Consider the following 23708-nt stretch of genomic DNA (forward strand, 5'->3'; position numbering starts at 1 on the left):
AGAGAGACTGGTTTCTGTCGCACCTGACTCAGAGTACTAAGAGAACACCTCTATACTTTGGATGCCAGGTTAGGGGTAGCTGAGAACAAAGGTGAGTTCCATGGCTTGTTATAGCACCAAAGTCTGCAGTACCAAAGACAGACACCAGGGGAGCAAGAGAGGACAGGCTCCTGAGAAGAAACAAGGCAAACCTCTTTGGGAAAGCACACACACTAGCCTAGAGAAGACATATCTCCAGAAAAGCGTTGAGGGGTCCCTGAATCTCTAGCCTGGATGGTGGGTCAAGGTCTTCTCCTGTAAGAAGCCAGTCTATGAGGACTGGCAGGAGTGTCTGTTTTTTCAAATGCTCAAAACTCAACTAAAGATGCTAAGGCATACAGAGAAACAGGGAAAGTAACAGGAACAAAGGAACAAAAGATGGCCAGCATTATCTTAATGCCAACACCAGACAAAGGCACTAAAGAAAAGAAAACTACAAGACCATTTTCCCTTTTGAATATAGAGGTAAGTAGCCTCAACATAACAGTAGCAAACCAAATCCAATAGAACATTAAAAGTATTACATGCCATGACCAAGGGGGATTTATCCCAGAAATGCAAGGTGGTTCAACCTAAGAAGATCAATGGATTTAATACATCACAGTACATTAATTGAACAAAGGAAAAAAAACAAAAAACAAAAAACTCACACCATCATCTCAACAGATACAAAAAAAGCATTTGACAAAATTCAACGAACAACTTTTCAAGATAAAAAAATCAGCAAACTAGGAATACAAGGGAATTTCCTTAGCACAATAAAGGGCATTTATGAGAAATCCACAACTAACACCCTACTTGATGGTGAAAGACTAAAAGTTTTCTCTCTGTAATCAGGAACAAGATACCATGCCCCTTTTCACCACTGCTATTTTCAACATTATGCTAGAAGTCCTAGCCAGATCTAGCCAGGCAAGAGAAAGAAACAAAAGGCATATAAATTGGAAAGGAGAAGAAAACTATTTGCAGATAGTGATAACCTCACTCTATATGTAAAAATTGACTCAGAATTGATCAATGACCTAAATGTAAGAGCTAAAAGCCAGAAAACTATTAGAAGGAAACAGGGGTAAGCCCTCATGACCTCGTATTTGCCAATGGATTGATTTCTTAGATTTGATACCAAAAGCATGAGCAACAAAAGAAAAAAATGATGAACTGACTTCCTAAAAATTAAAAACTTCTGGGCAAAAAAGGGAAATTATCAAGAATGTGAAAAGATAATGTATAGAACAGAAGAAAATATTGACAAATCATCTCTCTGATAAAGGGTGAATATCCAGAACTCTTATGGCTCAACTACAAAAAAAAAAAACACCTCAATTTAAAAATAAGCAAAAGACTTGTATACATATTTCTCTGAAGAAGATATACTCATGGCCAACAAGCACCTGAAATTCATTAAGGAAATGCAAATGAAAACCACAATGAGATATAACCTACATCTGTCAGAATGTCTATCATCAATAAATCAATAAACAAGCATTGGCAAGGATGTGGAGAAGTCTTCATACATTGCTGGTAGGAATGTAAAATGGTACAGTTGCTGTGGCAAACAGTTTGGTGGTTCCTCAAAAAGTTAAACACAGAATTACCCTGTGATCCAGTGAAACTACTTCTAGGTATGTACTTAAGAGAAGTGAAAACATATGTCCCCACAGAACCTTCTATGTGAGTGTATATTGCAGCATTGTTCGTAATAGCCCCAAAGTGGGAACAACCCAAACGTCCACACATACACACAAGGATCATTACTCAGGCATAAAAAGGAATGAACGACAACGTACACCACAATTTGGAGGAAACTTGAAAACATTACGTTTATACGTAAAGTAAAAGAAGCCAGACATGAAAGGTCATTTGTTATATGGTTCTTCTCATATGTTATGTGCAGAATAGGCAGATTCATAGGAAGCAGACCAGAGAGCGTGGGGGGAAGGGGAAAAGATTACTTAATGGATATAAAGTGTTTTTCTGAGGTGATAAAAAAAAAGTTTTGAAAGTAGAGGGAGGTGGTAGTTTGAACAACATTTTGAATAATTTAAATACCACTAAATTGTTCGCTTTTAAAAAAGTTACTTGTAGGTTATGTGACTGTCACCAAAAAAAAAAAGTGAGGAAAAACTGACTTACTTTTCTTTTTCCTCTTGAGATAATGCGCGCCAAACGATTTTATTCAAGCGCCTGTTTAAAAAAATCAACAATAATTGCTTAGTACCAATACTTCATTTCATAGCAAAAGGTGACCCCAGGCCCTGAAGGGCACTGCAGGGAGAGCCCGTGTCACCACCATTTGCTTAAAGAGGTTCGATATAAGCGTTCTGTCCCTCAGCCTCAGCATCAGTGTAGAAGCCTTGTGGCTTTGTGGCAGTTGTGTTAAATGTTAGAGGAGGACACAGCTCTCTCTCAATCAGGTAAAACCCAGTCTGAGAAAAGGAGCAAACAAGCTGATCTCCTATCCAAATGAAAGTATTTCTAGATACCCGCCATTTTTCTTCCTGAAGAAAACAATAAGTGTGCCCTTAGCTTGCCTTCTGTAGACATTCTTCTGCCTAGATTTCCAGAGCAAAAGAGGTTAATAGGGTCACGTTAAGAAGATTGTGACACAGTTTCAAGACCAACCAGCCTGATCTTGTTTTCCAAATGAGGCACCTTAGAGGGGTGACTAATGAAGTGCCTTGCTCACCCACCACAGCTGCTTGGCGATGCTGAGACTGAAGCTCATGGCTGGACTAGTCTGAGAGATGCTGCCAACCCAGGGGAAAGGGAGGAGATTAGAGTAGTGGTTTCTAGAAGTCAGGCTCCTCCTCTGGTTCCTGATTAGTGATGCTGCCTTCTGAGGTTCCAGCCCAGATCAGTGATACTACATCGTTACCCAAATCGGGTCCTGGAGCATGGGGCATGGAACACGGCTCCTGGGCTTGTGAGCTGGTGTCCCATGACAAAAACTGCTTCAATAAAGTGAGTTGGGAGAATACTGTCACTCTCCAGGAGGCATTCTCCCGACCACTGGCCCCAGCACCAGTGCACAGGGCTCTGGAAATGTACTTTGGCAGGTCCCGCCCTGCCCTGATCGCCTGTCACAAGCTTGGCAGGATGACGGAACAGGGGTTTGGCATGGTGGGATGAGCATAGGCCCTAGAGGCAGACTGCCTGGGCCCAGAGCTAGACTTTTCTGAGATGGTCCCTAGGGGATGTCAGACGGCGCTGCACACAAGTTTCTCTCTGTGGTGGCCCAGCCCTTCCACTCAGGTATGTGACTGCCCACAGATTTCCTCTTTATTTTAGGAGATGTGATTGAGGGGTGGCATTCACTAGCTTTGGATAACTCTGGGTCACAACTACACTTGTACCCAGAACTGACTTATTCGCAAAGCAACTTGTTACTAATGACACCTCAGAAGTTCAGGCAGCAGCCCAAGCATTTCGGAGACTGTAAGTAGAGGTTACTAAGCACGGTCCCAGAGCCAACTTGGAATTGATGCTTTTCCTGTGGATCTAAGGCCTGCAACCTTGACCTTAGAGTCACAATCAAAGTAAGCTGAAGAAAAACTGCCCCAGAATTCAGCCAGGCCTGGCAATCCTCATACGAAGCTTGCGCTCGGACATGCAAAGCCAAAACTTGCTGCCTCCATCCTTAAAATACTGAAACAGAAGTACTCCCACATACGGGCACTAAATGTGACCAAAAGAGCTAGTTTATGTCACTTTTGTGGCTGAAGGGCTGTGAGCTTTGCATTTGCCTTGTCGTCTCCAACTGTATGGATTTATGATTACGTCTGGCTTCCGTGTGGTGGGAATTCCTTAGACACATTACACTGGGGGTGGAGTTGGGGTAAGCCAGGTTTCACTAATTATTTTTCATATTATGTATATCTTTAAGAAGGTGGAACAAAATGGAAAAGGGAATTGACCCTCATACCAACAAAATTCTTAAATACTATTGAATGCAAAAGATCAGGAAGTATTGCTCTATATTATATTAATGTGATTATTAATATTAGTAAATAACAATATCAAATAAATAATTCATTTACTATAAGCATTAAATTGCTAATACCAAATAATACTAATTTAATCAACAATATTAAATATTAAAATTAATGTTATTATTAATACTAAAATACAATATATTTTCCTAAGGGTATTTCAAAAAGGCTTTTCCAGACTCACTCATTGGAAAGAAGAATCAGGACAAATCACTTACTATGTATTTTGGTTTTGGTAATAAGGAAGAAGGTCTCTCTTCTGCCTGGGAGGGAGGGGGTCCGTGTGTCCTGGGAACCCTGGGGAAGAGCTATGTGACTATGATGCTCCATTTATTTATGGTTATTTTAGGATTAGCAGACCCAGGGAAGGAAAGGGGAGGCAATTAATATCAGCTGCTCTCTGTATATAATTTACCTAACCCTTACAACCACTCTGTGACATAGATTTTGTAAAGGAATAGGAAGTGCACAATTGTCACATGACTTGCCAAGTAGATGTCACAGAGAAAAATGAAACCCAGAATTGTCTGGCCTCAATGCCCCCAGGTTGTGGCCCTGTACCAGCCTTCCACAGGCCAGGTAATTATAAAAGTCAAATATTTTAATGATTCAAGTGAATTAAATTATAATATGAATGATATGATTATATTACACTTTGAATAACTGACTTTGAAGAATTTTAATGACTAAACTTGAATTAGATCAAATTCAAATTAAATTCCAATAGTCAAATATATATAGTGGCATCTGCTAGGCAGAGGAGACAAAGGAGGAAAGAAGGCTGCCCGAGCCCCTGTCCTTGGCATCTGACATCCTTGCAGGGGATAGTGAGGTCTGCGCGGAAGCCATGAGTGCCTTGAGGGCCACACACAGGGTGGGTGGTGGACAGTCACTGGGAAAGGCCTCTCTGAAGAGGGCCATTGGCACATTGGAAGAGGCCAGCTGGGGGACAGAAGGAGGTGAAGCAAGGCTTGGAGGCAAGGAAAGGCAAGCCTGGGCAGGGAGAGGGGCTGACTGCAGAGCCAGGTCTCAGGCCCCCAGGGAAGGGTGAGCCTTGACACAGTTCATCCTGCTGCCAGAGAAACAAAGGGCAGACAAGGACACAGAGGAGTCCTGAGGAGCCCTGGACGCAGCTGAAGGAGCTCACGCAAACGGCTTCCCTTCCTAGGTGAGGGCAACAGAAAAGGCTCAGGTAAAGGAGATGCAGAGAGGCCTGTGATGAGCACGGTGGGCAAGGCCTGCCTTTGAGCTGGGCTGTGCACCCCGTGGGGCAGGAGTCAGTCTTCTTCTGGACACACACTACATACACTACACAATGACAACAGACCTGGTTAACTTTCGTGTACTTTATTTCATTTTTCCCACCCAGGCAGTGGTCAATGAAACCCTATGGAAACCCTATGGCACAGCTTCCAGAATTAAGACTAAGCCTGCCTTGAGCCGGGGACCCTCCAAATTTAATTAAGTGCTGTGCACCAAGGATTAATTAAGTGCTGGAGGCAGAATGGCGGGGGGCGGTGATTAGAGAGCTAGGACAGGGTGAGACCAAGTCATCTGCCCTTGTGAAAAAGGCCCCTATCTTAGCACTAACACAGGGACCATTAAGAGTGTAATTTTTACCGTTGTCAACATAATTGTCTTTTTGATCTTGATATAAAAACAGTTTACATAATAGCACACACTTCTATGTTCTCTATTATTTCATTATCGTGCAGTTCTACAAGTTGGTTTACAGAACATTAAGTACTGAAATGACCAAACTCACTCTGCTAAAGGAATTTACTAATATTGTGGAAACATGAGATTTCTACAGAATTTGGAAAGGAAGACGGTTTCTTTAAAACTCTGTCGAACACATTCAGGTGATGAATTTAACGCAGTGCCTGACATACAGGAAGCACCTATGTTTGCTGCTGCTGAATTTGATATTCCTTATAGACAAGTTTTAAACAGTTGCTCCACCTGAAAAAAATTTAAGTTAAAACGAGAGAAAACAGGCCAAAAGAAAAAATTCCATGATACAGATGTAGATATAGAGATGGAGATGTATTTGGATACATATGATATATATTATACTATATCCAGTAGAGTATACACTAAAAGGGATAGATAAGAACACATGATTATAATTAGATCGATCCTTTGACTACCAATATTAAAAAAGACTTGGTGCTGTTCTATTGGCTAGAGAGTAAGTGGGACTACGAGTGCTCTGTAAAGAGCGGCCAAGAGTCATACTCACTTTTCGTAGGACTTAATTGCCTGTTCCACTTTTTGCTTGTAGATATTGAGCTTGACTCCTTGGGGGTTAATTAATGTCATCTTGTTTGTGTCGCTGCACACGTGTGCCAGAGGGAACACCTACACATTAATACCAAAGCAAAGTGTCATTTGATAGGCTAACGTGTACCTTCAAAAATGGATCTACATAACTATGCAGTATGTTTTTCTGACTATAAAACCAACATATTATAATTATAAAAATTTAGAAAAATATAGGAAATCATTAAGGAAAATATAGGAATCAGATATCATTACTAACCTTTTCCTTCCAAAAACTATATATTTTAAAAAATCACCACACACACACACACACACACACACACACACACACACACACACACACTGAAAACTGTTTCAGGAAACTGTAGTTAGAACTGAGTATTATCTTCATAAGCCCCCATCAAATTGATGAGAGTGAGCAATAAGAAATAGCATCTCATGGTTGCTACATTGTAAATTACCTGTTAGGTTAAAACATCTTTTTCATATATTTATTTTACATTTGATTTTCTCTTGAGAATATCTGATGAGAGTTAACATCTTTTGATCATTTTCCTTAATGGTTTATAAGAGGTTCTAATACATGCACGTCAAGTCAAGAAGGCTTAGCGATCAAGGAAAGCACACTCTCTAAGAACAGCAGAGTAGCAGGAAGAAAGGGCTTCTTTCTGAGTTCTTCCTGTCTGCACCTGGTGCTTACTTTCAGGTTGGGATGCCTCTGATTCCATGCCATTTTAACAGTACCTGTAATGTTACACATTTACCTGTTTGCCTATTACTTATTTCTTCCGTACAGTGTAAGCCCCATCAGAGCAAGAACTTTTGTTTTATTCACTACTGTATTCCTATCACCTAGAGCAGTGCCTGGCACATAGTGTGTCCTTAACAAATATTTGTTGATAAATGAATATACGTTCACAAAAAGGCATATTCCATATTTTAATATTTAAACAAAAACAACAAAAGTCTAACAAGAGAATTCTAAGCTATAATATCATTTCAAAATTGTACCTGATTCTAACCACAAGGCGTATCTTAGAAATGTGAGAATTGCTTTTAAGAAGTAAATTTTTACTTTCAATCAAGATGATATAGTTCAAGCTTTAATGTTCCCCCTTGCCTCCAAAATCATACAAAAAAATTGTTTTGTTGTTGTTGTTGTTGTTGAAGAAAAAAATGCATAGAAAAAAAGAAAGAAGTAAAAAGAAAGACGCATGGTTGATAAATAGATTTCCAGAAGCAAAAAATTGAACAGAACTGTGAGGAAGTGAGTGGGGATGAACCTGTGGGCTTGCCCACTCTGTGCCCAAAGGCAACTGAGAAGTGGGAGCTCAGCTTCTGGAAAGCAAGTGGGGCTGTGAGTTTCTGAAAGACAAGGGTCCAAGTCAGGCTCAGTGCCCAAAGCCAGCACTGGCATGAGGGTCCCTTACCCTTGAAAGATTGCCTGGTCTAGTGACAGAGGGTACTGATGCAGCCTTGCAACCAAGAACTACACCAAGCCACCCTCTCAATCTATGATACTGTAGTGTCACCAAGAAACAAGAGTCCTAAATCTCAATGAGGGAGGTTCAAGGGGGCGGATTTAGGCAACTGAAAAACAGGAGAGAAGAGAAAATAAAACAGATTATAAAAAGCTTGTTAAAATGGGCCAGCATACTAAAATTCCAAAACATTTCCCCCCCGAAAAAGCCAAAAATGACAGCCAAGCAAATCAGTGATCAGAACGTCAGTTCATTTGACAAGAAATTAACTTATGAGCCATCTAACAATGGCTTTATTTTAATTATGATTAGGTTGTTCAAAGATGCAACAGTCATATAAAAGTACAAAAATAAACGGAAGTGCCATAAGAGGAGATAGATGGGGAAAAGAAAAATATTTTAAATAATAAAATCTATCTTGGAAAGAACAAACACTGAAATTGAAACTACATGTATTAATCTTGTAATTAAAACATCAAGACCAAAACAAACAAGGAAACTGGCAAAGATTCAGAAAACTGAAAAGGAAGAAATGAAGTTAACAGGATCCATAGTCAAATTTCGCAACTTTCAGACACATGAATTCAGCATGTGGCTTCTAATAACCTTTGTCAAAGAGAAGGAACCAGAACAGTGGGTTAAAAGGTGAGTCGACTGGACTTTGAAAATGGAATGAAGCTTGCAGAAATGAAAAAAAAAAAAGTTCTTTCAAAATAGAGCTGCATATCACATAAACTTTCAGAGGAAAAGAAAATCAATGTCAACAAAAGGAAAGACTTATATTTTTATCATCCCTGAGAGAAAAAAAATCTCCCATTAGAAGTCTACAAATAACTCTCCAAGTCTGCCCACTTATGGCTCAACTACAAATCAACACCACAAAATATTTAGCAACGTCATCATATTTCGCCAAGATCAGCTTGACTCCTGACTCAACGTACTAAAAGAAAACCCATTGTTCAACGCTCCACTTCCCTCTTTTGTGGATTTGGATCTCATGCCTTGCGTGGCCATGGTGCACTTCAGTGTGGTAGCCGTTCAAATCTGTTCAAATCTGGCTTGTGTGAATGCAGATTTAGGGAAAGACAAAGTCATACTCCACACCTTCAGTCTGTGGTCTTAGTTTTTATAACATGATGGTCACATGGTGGTACCATGGGTATTCTCTTTATGATGTCAACTTTATGTGGCTATGAGGTCATAAGGGATACTCTCAGGGGGACTTGGGGCAATCAGAATCATGGCTGCCCAGCCACTGTCAGGAAGCAAGGGAGGAGGGCGCAGTTAATGAATAAACTGTTTGAGAGGGAATAAAACCACCTGATCACACCTCCTTTGAAAATGCCCTCCTTAATACCTCTTAGAATGAAAATCGAGCATAACCAACTAATGAGAGTCCTTTCTAGATAATATTTTATAACAAAAGGGAGACTCAAGGTATTACCTACCTCAGTTCTCTTGAGATGAATCTAGAAGGCTTATCGATATACGTAGAGATATACACATTGAATTGCAGTTCTTGTTATATGGCTTTCTTCCCCACTAAACTCTGTAGGTCTTTATTCCTTTTTGAAAATACTAGTTTCTAGCACAACACACATATGAAGTGACCATTTATTGAATACTCGAAAGACTAAAATTATATAAAAATTAAAATAATGGCCAAGGCTCAAAATTAAATGTTTGTTCATATTGTAAAACATAATTAAGTTCAAATTCTACCAAATTTGAATTCTTGGCAATTTAGGCACAGGATGAGTATAACTTTGTCATTTTTTAAAGAAGTGTTTGCTAAGAATATGAATAAAGTGAACAAGGTTTTAAGAGAGGTAGTTAGCATACATAAGAAAACTATTCTCAAACAATAAAATATAAAATTAAAATAGAATACCATTTTCACATAACAATTAGCAAAGTTTTTTTTAATGTTACTGCTCTAAGTGACAGCAAATACATAGAAAAATATATACTCTTGAAATCCCAAGTAAACTGCCCAATAATGGAAGGAATAGTTAAATAAAATGTAGTAATTCATATTTTTGAATACTAGTGCAACCATTAAAATTCACCCCCAATATTTACCCCAAAGACTTGAAAACTCATATCCGAAAAGATATTTGCATACCGATGTTCATAGCAGCATTATTCACATGGCCAGGACATGAAAGCAACCAAAGTGTCCTATGATAGATGACTGACTAAAGAAGCTGTGGTACATATATACAATGGAATATTACTCAGCCATAAGAAGAGATGAAATACTGCTATTTGTGACAACATGGATGGACCTTGAAATAATAATATTAAGCGAAATAAGCCAGACAGAAAAGGTTGAAAAATCACATGATATCACTTATATGTGGGATATAAACCTAACAGTAACAAATGAACAAGACAAACAGAGACTCATGGACATGGCAATGGACTAGTGGTTACCAGAGGAGACCGGGGGAGGGGGGAGGGGGAAAAATAAAAATAAAAAAATAAAAGATTAAAAAAAAATTCATTCCCAAATGGACATTACAAGGACATATGTTCATAACATACATTACATGAAAAAAGCGGAACATAGAACTGTGTACAGTTCTATTAGATATTAAAGTACTACAGGTAGAGTTCTACCTAGCAACATCCTGTATTTATAAGTAATCCCACATGTTGAAAACGAGAAACTGGTTTTTATATATTTATTGTTCCACCCTGACTGAATTTACCAACTTCACTTTTTTGCAACAAAATAGGTTCTTCCAATAAGCATCCCAGAGCTTGCTGTCAGATTGGCCAAAGACAGGTGTGACTAGACATGTGTGATGAAAAGCAACAGCCATGCACACATTGCCCAAATGGATAACTGAACACAGACGCAATGGCCTTACAGATGGCACACTGTACAAACTGCCAAGTGCTGAAGCCTACACGTCTGCTTTCAAGCTGAACCATCTCTTATCTCCAAAGAATAAAATGAAGGCAGGGCCAGAACATTACGTGGCAAAGCAGTGTGACAATAGATCATTCATAAACCCATGAAAATATGTTACTTACTACATATTACTACAAATATGTTTAGGTTACACCTCACATTTTTCAACCTAAACTTTCAGAAAATAAAAGATTGTTTTTTTCAATTTAAATTTCAATTGAAATGGTGTAATAGATATATATTTGTTGGCATGGAACAATGCCCACAATAGATTGTTGAATAAAAACAAGGATGTAAAACGGTACAGTTTGACTTCATTTTGGTAAAACAAAAACACAGAACAAAGGATATGCATGTAGTGAAAAAGCTATGGCCAACTAACACCAGTGATTCATCTGTTATAACTATTGGGGTTTTTTTTTCACTTTTTTGCACTTTCTAATTTTTCTACACAATGAATATATACAGTTTTTGCCATAACTGTTCTTTAAAACTTTTTAATTAAAATAAGCTTTTCTAAGATCATGCCATAAACTATATAAATGTCTAACCAATGTACTGTATACCTGAAACTAACAATAAAATAAAAGTAAAGTAAAAAAAAAAAACCCATTCAACTGGACACTTAAAATTGGTGAATTGTATGGTATGTGAATTAGATTTCAATAAAATTCATTTTTAAAAGCAAAAAAATAAGTTTTTCTATCGATAAAAAAAGTTGCGTCTAATGCTACTACATTGAAAGCAACAAAATGCCATGTCTGCACCAGCACCCCCAAACTCTGTGCACCTAACGTTCTTTGTCAGCTAAATGATGGGATGAATATCCACCTCGCTAGGTTGCTCTAAGTTTTAGATGAAATACTTAGATGATATTAAATGCTTTGCTCCGAATCTAGGATGAGGACTCCTCCCGTACTAGATCAGGGAACTGCCATGTCTCTGTCAGTAGTAAAGGACAGAGCTGGGGTGCAAGCCCAGGACCACAAAGCCATCTGCTGGACCCACATTAGAGCAAAGCATGTGGGGACGCTGTTAAAGACATGATGATGATGATGATGACGATGACGATTTTCCAGTGATGCAGGCAAAATGTTCCCAGATTATTTTGGTTTTATTTTTGCAAAACAATTGCCAATAAAAAGCTTTGAATTAGTTATTTGATTTACCAAATAACTTAAACAATTTTATTCTGTATATGACTTAGCGATGAGTAAATTTTTTTGAAAGAGCTAAGGTAAAATTATCTGGTCTATTGGAAACTGAAAGTGCCAGTTAGCATCTTGTAATGAAGAGTTGCTAGGACAACTTCTGTGCTCAGTACTTCATTTCCAAGGTGACAGATTCGATGCTGGTCCAAGAAACACTGAAAATCAAAACAGCATTGTGTTCCAGAAGAAGAAAACCCACACATATGTCATCAATGAAACAAAGAGCTGGCGACAAAGCCAAACACTGCTTTACAACTCTACCCAGACAGATGTGGCTGTGCACAGAACACAGGAGTAAGAGCCAATTAAAATTCTCAGTGGAGTGGGTTACAATTCATGTTTCCTTTTCAGCTTCATTCTACTTTTTGTCTATTTTTACATAAAATGTCAGGTCCAAATTTCAAAAAGCTATTTATCCTACCAGGTGGGATATATTTTTAGATTCTTCCCATTTACAGCCAAGGGCCTCTCAAAGTCAGAGAAAATATTGAGTGTGCTTTGAGGGTGAAATTGGAATTTATTGCAGTATATTACCATCATCATCATGATTCTTGCTCTTACTGTCAATAATGAAGCATGCTGGGCAATATGCAATTGACCCACAGGTTTGTGAGGAGAATTTACAATGTCACAAAGCTATCAAGCACCAGTCCCATGGTGAAATGCACTTGAAAAATGTCAGTCCTCTTTCCTTGTCTTTGCTTTCTAGAGTCAGAAGACTTGAACATTGCCCTGAAGACCAAGACCCTCACCATTCTTCCTCCTAGTTTTTCCTTCTTGAATTGCACTCTTGACATTTCTCTCTCTCAGCCCCATGTGGTTTAACCCTCAACTTGACATTATAAATAGCCTTGGATCCATCCCCGGTGCTGCCGCTGGGGTCACAGCCACCTAAACCTCACCTCCTAGACCTCACCTCCTGACTGCCCCTTGGCTTCTGGGTCTCACACCTCTCCAATTTGTCTCTAGATTGCAGCAAAGCCCAAACTTGTTCTTTTCTCTCCTCTGCTAAAACTCCTTCAGTTCCCCTCAGGATGACATTCAAAATGTTAGCTCCAAATCCTTAACTCAATCAAGACCTTTCCCTTACCTGCTTTAACACCTTCCTCCAGTAAACTAAACTTTATTTGGAATAACAAACTTTCTCTGGCCTTCCTCACAAGCTTGCCCACTGCCTAGGACACTCCTCCCCACCCAGCATCTTCTAACTCCTTCTCTTCCCCCAGGCCTGACTGCTCTGACAACTGAAACTGGGTTAGGGGCCTCTCCTGCACCTGCACTCTGCACTTTCCATTCATCAGATTTATCTAGAACGTCTTATTTTAGTTGCTATTTCCTCAGTTCTTTGTTGTATATGTTACCAGTGTTTTTCTGAGAGTTGCCTTCATTTTTTTTTTTCTAGTCCTTAATGGCCTAATTGTTTTCTGTCTATTTGGTATCTTAATTTCTTTCTTAAATTTTATTTATTTTTTCAATTGCAGTTGACTTTCATACCGCCTTCATTTTATGTTTTTATGCAAAATAATGTTTTTATGTATTTAATCTATAAATCTTTTCTTTTGGGTTCTCCCTTTGATTTTATGCTTGTTTTCCTACCCTATCATGCTTATGTTTTGAGAAATTTACTTTCTGATGTATCTTGAGTTATTGAGAGACTTTGAAGGAGACATGATAAACACAAGAAAATTCCATTTCCAGGAAGCATTCACTAAATATACTTTATTCCAAATAAAACTCAAGAATATTAATAAAATAAATCCACAGAATATGAGAAGCTGTCACCAAACTCCTTAGAATAAATAAATCAGGGCTTGGTTTCTCTGTTTCTTCCGAAAGAAAAGTTCAAATGCTAAGCTGATATCTGACTAATCAGGTTAGAGTTCACTGAAGATATAAATAGACTCTGCCAGTCACAAGGTGACAGAACCACTCACCTTGAGGCAAAGTCATCAGGAACCCAGCCTAAGTGATCACACACACAACTTCCAGAGCAAGAGCCACTGGACATGTCAACTCCATGGGTACAATTTCTTAAATGTGACTAATAGAAAAAATTCACCAATTCATTCACTTTTTCCAAATACATCATATCACAGCTATTGTAAGACATTAGATAAAGCCTTTTTTTTTCCTGCTTTTGTTTTTTTTTTAACTTTTTATTATGAAAAATTTCAAATATATGAAAAAGCAGACAGAGCAGTAGAATGAGCCTCCTCCCACTCAATAATCTAAATTCAATAATTGTCAACTCATGGTTAATCTAGCTGTATGTACTCCTCCCCCCACTCCCCCACCATCCAGATTATCTTGAAGCAGATCCCAAACCTCTTACATTTCCTCTATAAATATTTTTGTATGAGATAAGAGTATTATTTCCGTTTAGTGACTGTAAAGCCTGATATATTCCTATTTAAATCACTCATTGATGTTATCTTTGAAGCACCACAGTTCAATTCTTGTATTCTCTCATTTCCTTCATGGCCCTCATTGCTGTGCAATCTGGCTGCCCCACTGGGCTGCTTTTGCTGAGGGCGAGGGCCTTCTCATTGCCCAAGTCAGGGAAAGTCTGCAGCACTCACTTGGCTCCCTCCATATTTAACCCTACCACACCCTCTTCCTGGAAGTTCTGTTCTCCTTCTAGGACATGAATGACTGTTACTCGTCACTCTCTTAGGGCTCCTATTGCTGTGGCTCTGCTCTCCATTTCTCTCTCTCTTCTTCTGCTCTCCCTCCTTCTCTCTCTTTTTCCTTGGAGAATTTCATGATAGTAAAGATACCACCACTCTTAGGAATAGAAAGTGAGCAAAAGAAGGACATAACTTCTCACACATTGCTCCTATCCTTTGATATTGGATGATATTCGCTCAGGACTCAGAACTGTGACCTAGAGGCTTTTCAAGCATTTTCTGCATCTCCACACTGCCACCCATCAGCAGTGAACCATGACTGCCAACCCAACAAAGGCCAATTTCTTCTCAGCCTAAAAGCAAAAATGCTTAAAAGCTTTTCTCTCTCCTTTTTACTACCTTTACAAATAATTCTATTTCAATGGCTGAAACACATTTCTGTTACAACTGCACAAGATACTAAAGGAGATTATTTTCGTTTAAGCAGAAAATTGAAACTATGCTACTCAGGAACATGTAGAAAATCAGTTTTACCTCATCAAAGACCTTGGAAGCAACATGCTTGTCCAAAATTGGAACGTAGGTGGGGCTGTGAGGGATGGCTGTCATTGACAAGGCGTCCATGATAGTGAGTTTCTTGGCAACCAAACCATGGGTCTTGAGCCAGTTTGCTAAAGATATATCTGAGGAACTGAGAACACAAGACTGTGACATTTTAAAACGTATAACAACTAAAAACACAACAAAACTATCCTAGTAAAATTAAAATACTCACTCTTGATCATAAACTTGGCTTCCTTCTGGAGTCAGTCTTTCTAATGGTTTGTCATTTGGATACTCATTTGTCAACAAGATGCTCATTTCTGTGGAAAGGGAAATGGCAGTTGCATAATTTCCTCAGATATGGGGTTTATATCAAAATACAAAAGAATCACACATATCTTGGAGTTCAGGTGTAACTGAAGACTAATAAATGGACCACATTTCAGAGAATGCTGGTGTGTCAGAGTGGGTTCTCAGGCAAGATTCATTGGCAATTGATACCAAAAAGCAATGTAGAGGTAAATATGGTGCTGTCATTGTTTTATCTACCTCACCCTGTGGCCATTGAGAAATCTCTCCAGGGAAGAATGAGACATACCCATTCTCTCATTCTCCAGAGAACACATTTTAAAAGTGCTAAATAAGAATACCATTAACTAGCAATCATTCAATGTTGTCCTCATTAGACTCCTTTCAAATTACACACGGGAGCCTTGATCAACATTTTAGTTTTTAATTGTTTTGTGGTTCAGTTCTATGTGGGAAACTAAAATCCCTATTAGGTCCTATTTAGTTGTAGGTTCAAAATTTTGAATTAGTATTTGGGAGTTTTAATGTATACCTTTATATAAACTTGGATTTATTAATGAAAAGGAATATTAGCTAGTTGAATCAGCAGCATCTATAAGGAGGGATGTTTGGGAGTGAGCTAGTTAAATGCCTAAGAAATCATATCCTAATCATCATATGATAATCCTTTAAGGATTATGCATGTAGCAGACTTAGGAAATATGATAGGTTAATTGAAAGTGGGGAAAAGACATCACACCAGCCAGCATCGAAGAACACAAAGTTTGATTAAGCTATGACCAAGTAACAACAGGTGTGAATTTGTCAGGTGCTTCCTACTATCTAGGGGAGTGTGTGCGTGTGTGTGTGTGTGTGTGTGTATGTGTGTGTGTGTGTGTGTGTGTGTGTGTGTGTGTGTGTGTGTGTGTGTAGCTGGGATTTATCATTTATCAACTATTTAAAATATAGAGAAAAATACTACAAGAATTAAACTTTTAGAAATTTACTATTTTAAGAATAATGATTTTATCAATAGTAATAAAAATTGAGTAAAGTCATATTTTCCTCACATTTAGCCCCAAAAAGCTGACAATATGAACCAGAGAGGGCTCATCAGATGGTTATATCTATGAATGAAGGGAAGAAAATAAACATACAATGAAATATTAGATGTTCAAATTCAAACCATAGAGCAGCAGCATTACCACTACCAGCACCATAGTTATGCAGGCCACATGTGTGCAAGTGTAGGTCTCTAAGAAAATCCAGCTTATGAAAGCAGGTTGACCTGATTTACAAGAGAATCCTCTGAGTAGAAAGCACTCCGGACCCACTTCAAAATGATTTGTTTGCCCCTAAAGTATCTATATGCAGTTCTTTCAAGAGCAGAGACACTGGGCAAAGGGAGGCCATTCTGACAGAGAGACCCTCTCTGGCTTGCCTGTGTCACTTGGAGTGCTCCAATTGCTGGAACTGTAAAGGTCATCCTTCCTTTCACTGAAAGGTGAGCTCTTGAAGGTAGACATCTGGCTTCTAAGCAGGCTGGTTTTTGTTGATTCTGTGGGTATCACAGGGAGAGGGGTTAAAGGAATTTGGGATGGAGAGAGATGCTTCATTAGATGCAACTATTTCCTTGGATCCTTAAAAGAATGCAGTTTCAGTGTTCCAATCCTCAGAGCATAGTTCTGTCACCAACTGAACGCTGTGGTGATAGCTTGCTCCATTTATCTGAGTTCAAGCTCTGCCCTTTTTGGAGAGAAATCTGCCTCCAGGGTCATTCAGGTTATTGGCAGAATTCATTTCCTTGCAGTTGTAAGACTGAGGTCTCCCAGTTTCCCTGCTGGATGTCAGCCAGGGGCCTCTCTCAGCTCCTTAGGGCACTAGTATTTCTATTCATATGGCCCTCTCCATCTCCAAGCCATCAACAGAGTGCTAACTTCCTCTGTGCTTCAAGTCTCTCTGATTTTCTCTTTTGCCACCAGCTGGAAAAAGCCCCTGCTTCTAAGGGCTCATGAGTACCTGCCTCCCCTCCGCCCCCACCCCAGATACCCCTGTCTCAAGGTCAACATAACATAATCATGGGAGTGATGACTCATCATAGTCACGGGTTGCAGGGTTTAGATTAGGACATCTTTGGTAGGCCATTTTAGAAACTCTGCCTACCTCTGTCGCTGTCCAGACCTTTATCTATATTATTTTCTACCCTCTGTTGGGGCCCTTAGACTAGCAGGTAGACACTTGAAATACTGATGTTTAATCAGTATTTCAGGTTTATTTTTTGGAGGATAATAAACCTGTACTAAGACATCTCAATGAGTTTTCATGTGTGATTACACAACCTATACTGATGGTAAATGTGTCCTGTGATTCACAACTTAGGAGCACAACTGCCAAAGCTTCAAGAGTGCTCATGGATAAAACGTGTGCTTGTTGGTAACAAGAAGGGACTTAGTATCTCCCATAAGAAATTAGGGTGAAGATTAGTTAATAATCTGCAAATTATCTATCTTTTGTCAGAAAAGTCTCCATGCCTGGAGATAGGAGTATCCTATGTGTTATTCATTGTTTTTCCAGGCAATAAAATGGTGAGTCCTATCTTGGTTGCCTGTATAACCAGGGATTAAAAAGGATAAATCTTCTTGGAAGCTGTGTCTGTGAGAAAAAGAGATAAATGATCCGCACAGGAGAGCTGAACTTTGCCGCTGATCACACAGGCAGGCCACCTTGGCCAAAATCACTAGGCAAAAACAACCACATACATAGGTGTGCCAAAATAAAAATGAAATTTATCTCCAAAAGTCCCCAAACAAAACCTGTACTATTCCCAAACTCTGCAAGTACTGAATAAAAGCATATTTATCTAGCAGTGGATTCAAGGATTTAATTATTCCCCAAGCTCTGCAAGTCAGTCCTCACATAATTCATTCTTCTACATTATAAATTGAAATAGAATAAAAATTAAGCACATAGTTGCCTGACAGTAGCAAAGATCCCAAATCTAAGTGAAATGATAGAAGTGCCAAAAGACCATTAAAATGTTTATAATGACTAGCAAGTAGCATCTTTAGCAAAACCCAGATTTATTTGAATGGGCAGGCAAGACTAGCAAAAGGGATGCAGCCACACAAATGGAGGCCGTTGTGTTCCCATGAGCCTAAGACAGTCCACCTTTGCTTAGAAACACCAGGACAAGTGGACATCACATAAGAGGAACCAAGATACAGTGAGTGGCCCATCAGTATTCAAGGCTCTCTTCCCCTAGAGACATGCAGCAGACACTGATGGAGAAGCCCCATCCAGCATCCTGGCCTGAGCAAACTCTTACTGCTCCCTCAGAAGCACTAGCAGGGACCAAGAGGAGCCCCAGTGACATCAGAAAACCAAGCACCAAAAATAACCACAAAGGCTGTGAAAATTCAATTGCCATTGGAACCACAGACCATAAAAGCAGGCCAAAGCCTATCTGTGAAACTTAACCAGGGCAACTACTTTCTAAAATAAAAGATTTAAATATAATAGACAAAATGTTCAGGATACTATAAAAAAAAAAAAAGAAAAAGAATCGCCCATTACATCAAGAACCAAGAAAATGACACTTTGAGTGAGAAAAAAATAACAAGATGAATCAGAAGATGGAGTTATATGACAGGAATTTCAAAGAAGCTGTCTTTAAATGCTTCAATAATTAATTATAAGTTCTCTTGAGACAAATGCACAAATAGAAAACCTCAGCAATGAAACAAAAGTTGTATTTCCAACTATATGCTACATATAAGAAATTTATACTCCAACTACAAATTAGGTAGATTGAAAGTAAAAGGATAGAAAAAGATATACGATGCAAATATTAATAAAAAGCTAAAGTGGCTATATTAAAATCTGATCATGTAGATTTTGCAGCAGAAAAATTCACATAATAAAGTTATAAATCCACCAGAAAGACATCACTACAGCTCCTGCAGCCATTATAAAAGCAATAAAAGAGTACAATGAACAACTTTGCACGTATAAATTTCACAACTTAGGGGAAAAAATGGACCACTTCCTCAGAAACCACAAAGTGCCAAACTCAACCAAGATGGAACAGACAATATTAATAGCTTTAAAACCATTTTTAAAAATTGAATTCTTAATTTAAAAAGCCCTGGAAAAGAAATTTCCAGGCCCAGGTGGCTCTATGAAAGTTTTACCAAATATTCAAAAAAGAATTACTCCAATTTCTTCCAGGAATAGCAGAGGAGGGACAAATGATCCACAATAAAAATGGGCAAAACACATGCACAGACATTTCACCAAAAAGAACATACAGATGGCAAACAAGCACATGAAGAGACACTCAACATCATTAGCCACTGGGGAAATGCAAGTTAAAACCACCATGAGATATTGCACACCTATTAGAATGACTAAAATAAAAAATATAGTGACAACACTAAATGCTGGTGAGAATGTGTAGAAACTGGATCATGTGTACATTGCTGGTGATAATGTAAAATGGCACAGTCACGCTGGGAAATAGTTTGGCAATTTAAAAATTGTATAAAATTACATGCACACACAAACACCACTAAAACTGGAGAGAGCTGAATAAGATCATAGATTGTATGACTGTCACGATCCTGGGTACAATATTTTACTTTTTTTTTTCTTTTTGCAAGATGTCACCATTGGGGGAAATTGAAAGAAGGATAAATATATGGGATTTCTTGTATTATTTCTTACAACTGTATGTGAATGCTTAATTAATTATCTCAATAAAAATTTCAATTAAAAAAAAAACACAGATTTAGGCTTCTTTAATAATACTAAGTGGGTTTAGTTTTATTCTACCTTCTTGCATTGAAGGAAAACCAGTAATGACATTCAAACCATTTTGTTCACTGATACCTGCGTGGAGGACTTTCTTTTTCTGAATCTTTTGATTTGAAAGGTCTTCTGGTAATTTTGCCATATTTAAGGATGACGTCCGTGTTGCTTCGACATCGCAGTGAGGATTTACACATTTTTCTGGGGTTGAAACCATAGAACAGATTTCTTTTTGATGCCTGTTTTGATTTAGATCAAAAGTAGACAAAGAGAAAGAAAGAACAAAAAGAAAAAGGAGGGGGAAACATAAAATTTCCATCAAGAAGGCAGAGTTAGACCAATATACCATGTAGAAAGTTGGAAACTTAAAGAAGTGAGCCTTCCTCTATTTGGGTAGTGTGTAAGAATCATCCTTTCTCCATGCCCCATCCCGAAGAGTAGTACACAGGGACCCAGAAGTGGGGTCACTAGATATGGCCCACAGCACAGCTCTGGTTCTTCCTGACTGTGTGACTCGGTGAAGTCTCTCAGTCTTCCATGAACTTCAGCACTTTCCTTATCTATAAACTGCTGAAAACCTTAGCTGGCACTGACTGAGGACAGACACGAGGAGAGCCGGCTGTAAACCAGGAGGCACTACAGACAGCCATACCTCTAGGCAAAGGGCTGATGGCTAGCTCTGGCAAAAGTCAGATGAGGGAACCCACCTGGGATCCCCTGTGCCAGCACCAGATCACAGCAAGCTTTTCTGGTGATGATCAGGGGTGCCAGAAGGGACACCCTAGAAGTGCCTGAGTATTTTCCCAGACACGCCTTCTCTGAGGCACTGAACACAGCAGCCACAGAAAGGCATGTTTCCAGAACAAGCTCCTACTCCAACGCTGTGTAGTATTGCTACCACTCAGTGTCTAAAATCCTTTCTGTATCACCCACCATGCTGTGCGTCCTGTGACAAAGGGACCAGGCTTACATTTCATCTGTGCCACCCAGTTCACCTGGTGCCTGATTTGTACTCAACAAATGATTGGGAAAAAAAGGGAAGGGAGAGGAGATTTGGGGACTGTAACATATTTACAGCTGGTAGGAAACTAGAGCAAGGCAATTCATTTTTGACCATAGCTAAGTCAACGAATTAATTTGCCCTAATGCTGTTATGTCACAAGGAAGTCTGTAGAACGAGGCACTGCTTTTTACTCTTTCCTTTATATTAATGCAGGCTCTTATTATGTGCCAGGCGTGCCCTCATTAATTCACCAACAACTTGATTACTGCCATTATTCCCATGTTAGAGAGGAGGAAACCAAGGCTCAGCAAGGCTGAATAACTTGCCCAAAGTTACCTAACATGGAATGATGGGAAGCCGGTATTAAAATACTTTGCTTGATTCTAGAACCTGCCCCTTCCAGCCCCTAAAAAAGAAATATAAAAACACTAGAATGCATCCACTATTCAATCAATAAATAGCAAGTACAGTCAACCAACCAAGCCAACTTCCAATAGCTGGTCATTCTGTCTTGAGAGTTTTAGTATGATTAAACAAGGGGATAAGGACAATAAAGGTAGATACTGGCTGAAAATACAGAGAAGTGTACTTAATTGTGTGCTCATGTACTTAATTCTTAGTTTACACTGAAGTGCTGCTCATGTACACAATTCTTAGTACACAGAAGTGCTGCTCATGTACTTAATTCTTAGTACATGAAGAAGTGCTCATGTACTTAATTCTTAGTTTACACTGAAGTGCTGCTCATGTACTTAATTCTTAGTTTATATATTCAAATTCTCTGAATTTAGAAAATGTATCTGAGCCTTCCCAAATACTTAAAAAATAATGCTGTAAACTTTCATTATAAGAGATACCCAGTATAACATTTATTTCTTTTTACCGATTCCATGCCCACACCGTTCCCAGCCCATATTAATGCTTAAGTTGCTAATAGGAAGACGGTGAATTTCAATCAAGAACAAATCCTGATTAACAAATATATTTTCAACTTCTTTCCATTTTGCTCTCACTCATTTAAATAAAAAGACATCCTCCTGATAAAGCATTAATATAAAGCTGTGATACTCAAATATCTGTATAATGCTAAATCACTTTAAGGAGATTTGACACATTTTCTGAATGTTGAGGTGGTTCTGATTTTTGTTTAAAAACCACTAATTAAAAACATATTAGAATATAGTGTAGGAAAAGACCTGAGAAATCATCAATCCCAAACCCTACGACCATAGCCATCATTTCAAAGATGAGAGACCCACAGCAAGGGCCAGGCATGGAGGGAAGTTATGAATTCACCAGCTTGCAGAGTAAAGTCCAGCCCTTGGGCATCCTGAGCCCCAAGTCTCCTTCACTACACACACTTCCGCTCCGCTTAGGTCAGCGGCCTGTTTACACTGGGTATCAATCAAACCAACAACTGTGACCTCCTTAAGTCCTTCGTTATTAAACTATCATATTATAAAGGATAGTTCTCTTTGTTTAAAAAAAAATCCTTACATAATCACTCTATGTGATTCTTTTCACTAAAAGAAGTCTCACAAAGCATTGCAGAAGGAAGAAGGGCCAAGGAGAGCGAATAGAGCGTGAGAGAGCCCCCCAGTGACGACGGTTTGGCATGCTCACTTATTGTCTCGTCCCTTTTCTCCATTGTACCACCAGTCCATGATCAAGGACTCGGAATAAAGGTTTTGCACCTTTTCCAGGTCACTGCGTCCCTGCTCCATTTCTTTAATTAAAAGAGTCAGATCTTCACTCTGCCAAAATGAGAAGTGAATACACTATGAGATTATATGAGTTCGCACTGCAACCATTCTAACATAAAGCCACTGTATCAGGAAAAAAAGGTAAACAATTCATGTAGTTTTTCCATTATTTCATTTTTAAACAGCTTTCTTGTAATTCTCACTTGATAAGCTGAATGTATGGAAAGTGTACCATTTAAATAGTTTTGACATTCACACCCGTGAAATCATCATCGTAATCAAGATAATAAATATATCCATCGCCCCCAATTTTCCTTGTGCCCCAGTGTAAATCTGCCCTCCCCTACCTCTGAACCCCTTCCCCCATTCCAAAGCAATTATTCATCTGCTTTCTGTCACTATAGTCTCATTTTTCCAGAATTTTACATAAATGGAATCATATGGTGTGTACTATTTTATCTAGCTTCCTTCACCCATATAAGTATTTTGAGATTCACTCATGTTGTGGCATGAATCAATAGCTCACTCATTTTTATCACCGAGAAGTATTATATACTGAACACCAAAATTTAGTCACCTGTTGATGCACATTTGAGTTGTTTCCAGGTTTGGGATCTTATAAACAAAGCTATGAACATCTGCTTTCATTTCTCCTGGGAAAAGATCTAGGAGTGGAACAGTTAGATCATATGGCTGGTGATGCTAAACTTTTAAAGAAACTACCAAACTGTTTTCCAGAAGGGTTGCACTAGTTTACATTCCCACCAGTGAAGTATGAGCATGCCGAGTCCTCCACATTCTTACAAACACTTGGT

At 38.8% G+C, this 23708-nt stretch overlaps 1 protein-coding gene across 1 annotated transcript in view; it reads right to left on the reverse strand.

Moving 5' to 3' along the window:
- The window catches only part of VWA3B (von Willebrand factor A domain containing 3B), a 134488-nt gene that overhangs the window by 24737 nt on the left and 86043 nt on the right, over positions 1–23708 (reverse strand). Inside the window, 7 exon segments of the mRNA XM_039872637.1 lie at positions 2173–2223; positions 6271–6389; positions 15085–15241; positions 15326–15413; positions 16823–16939; positions 20269–20426; positions 22814–22944. Of these exon segments, the coding sequence (XP_039728571.1) occupies positions 2173–2223; positions 6271–6389; positions 15085–15241; positions 15326–15413; positions 16823–16939; positions 20269–20426; positions 22814–22944 (821 nt within the window).

The sequence above is a fragment of the Pteropus medius genome, unplaced genomic scaffold (assembly GCF_902729225.1).
Source record: "Pteropus medius unplaced genomic scaffold, Ma_sr-lr_union100, whole genome shotgun sequence".
Lineage (NCBI taxonomy): Eukaryota > Metazoa > Chordata > Mammalia > Chiroptera > Pteropodidae > Pteropus > Pteropus medius.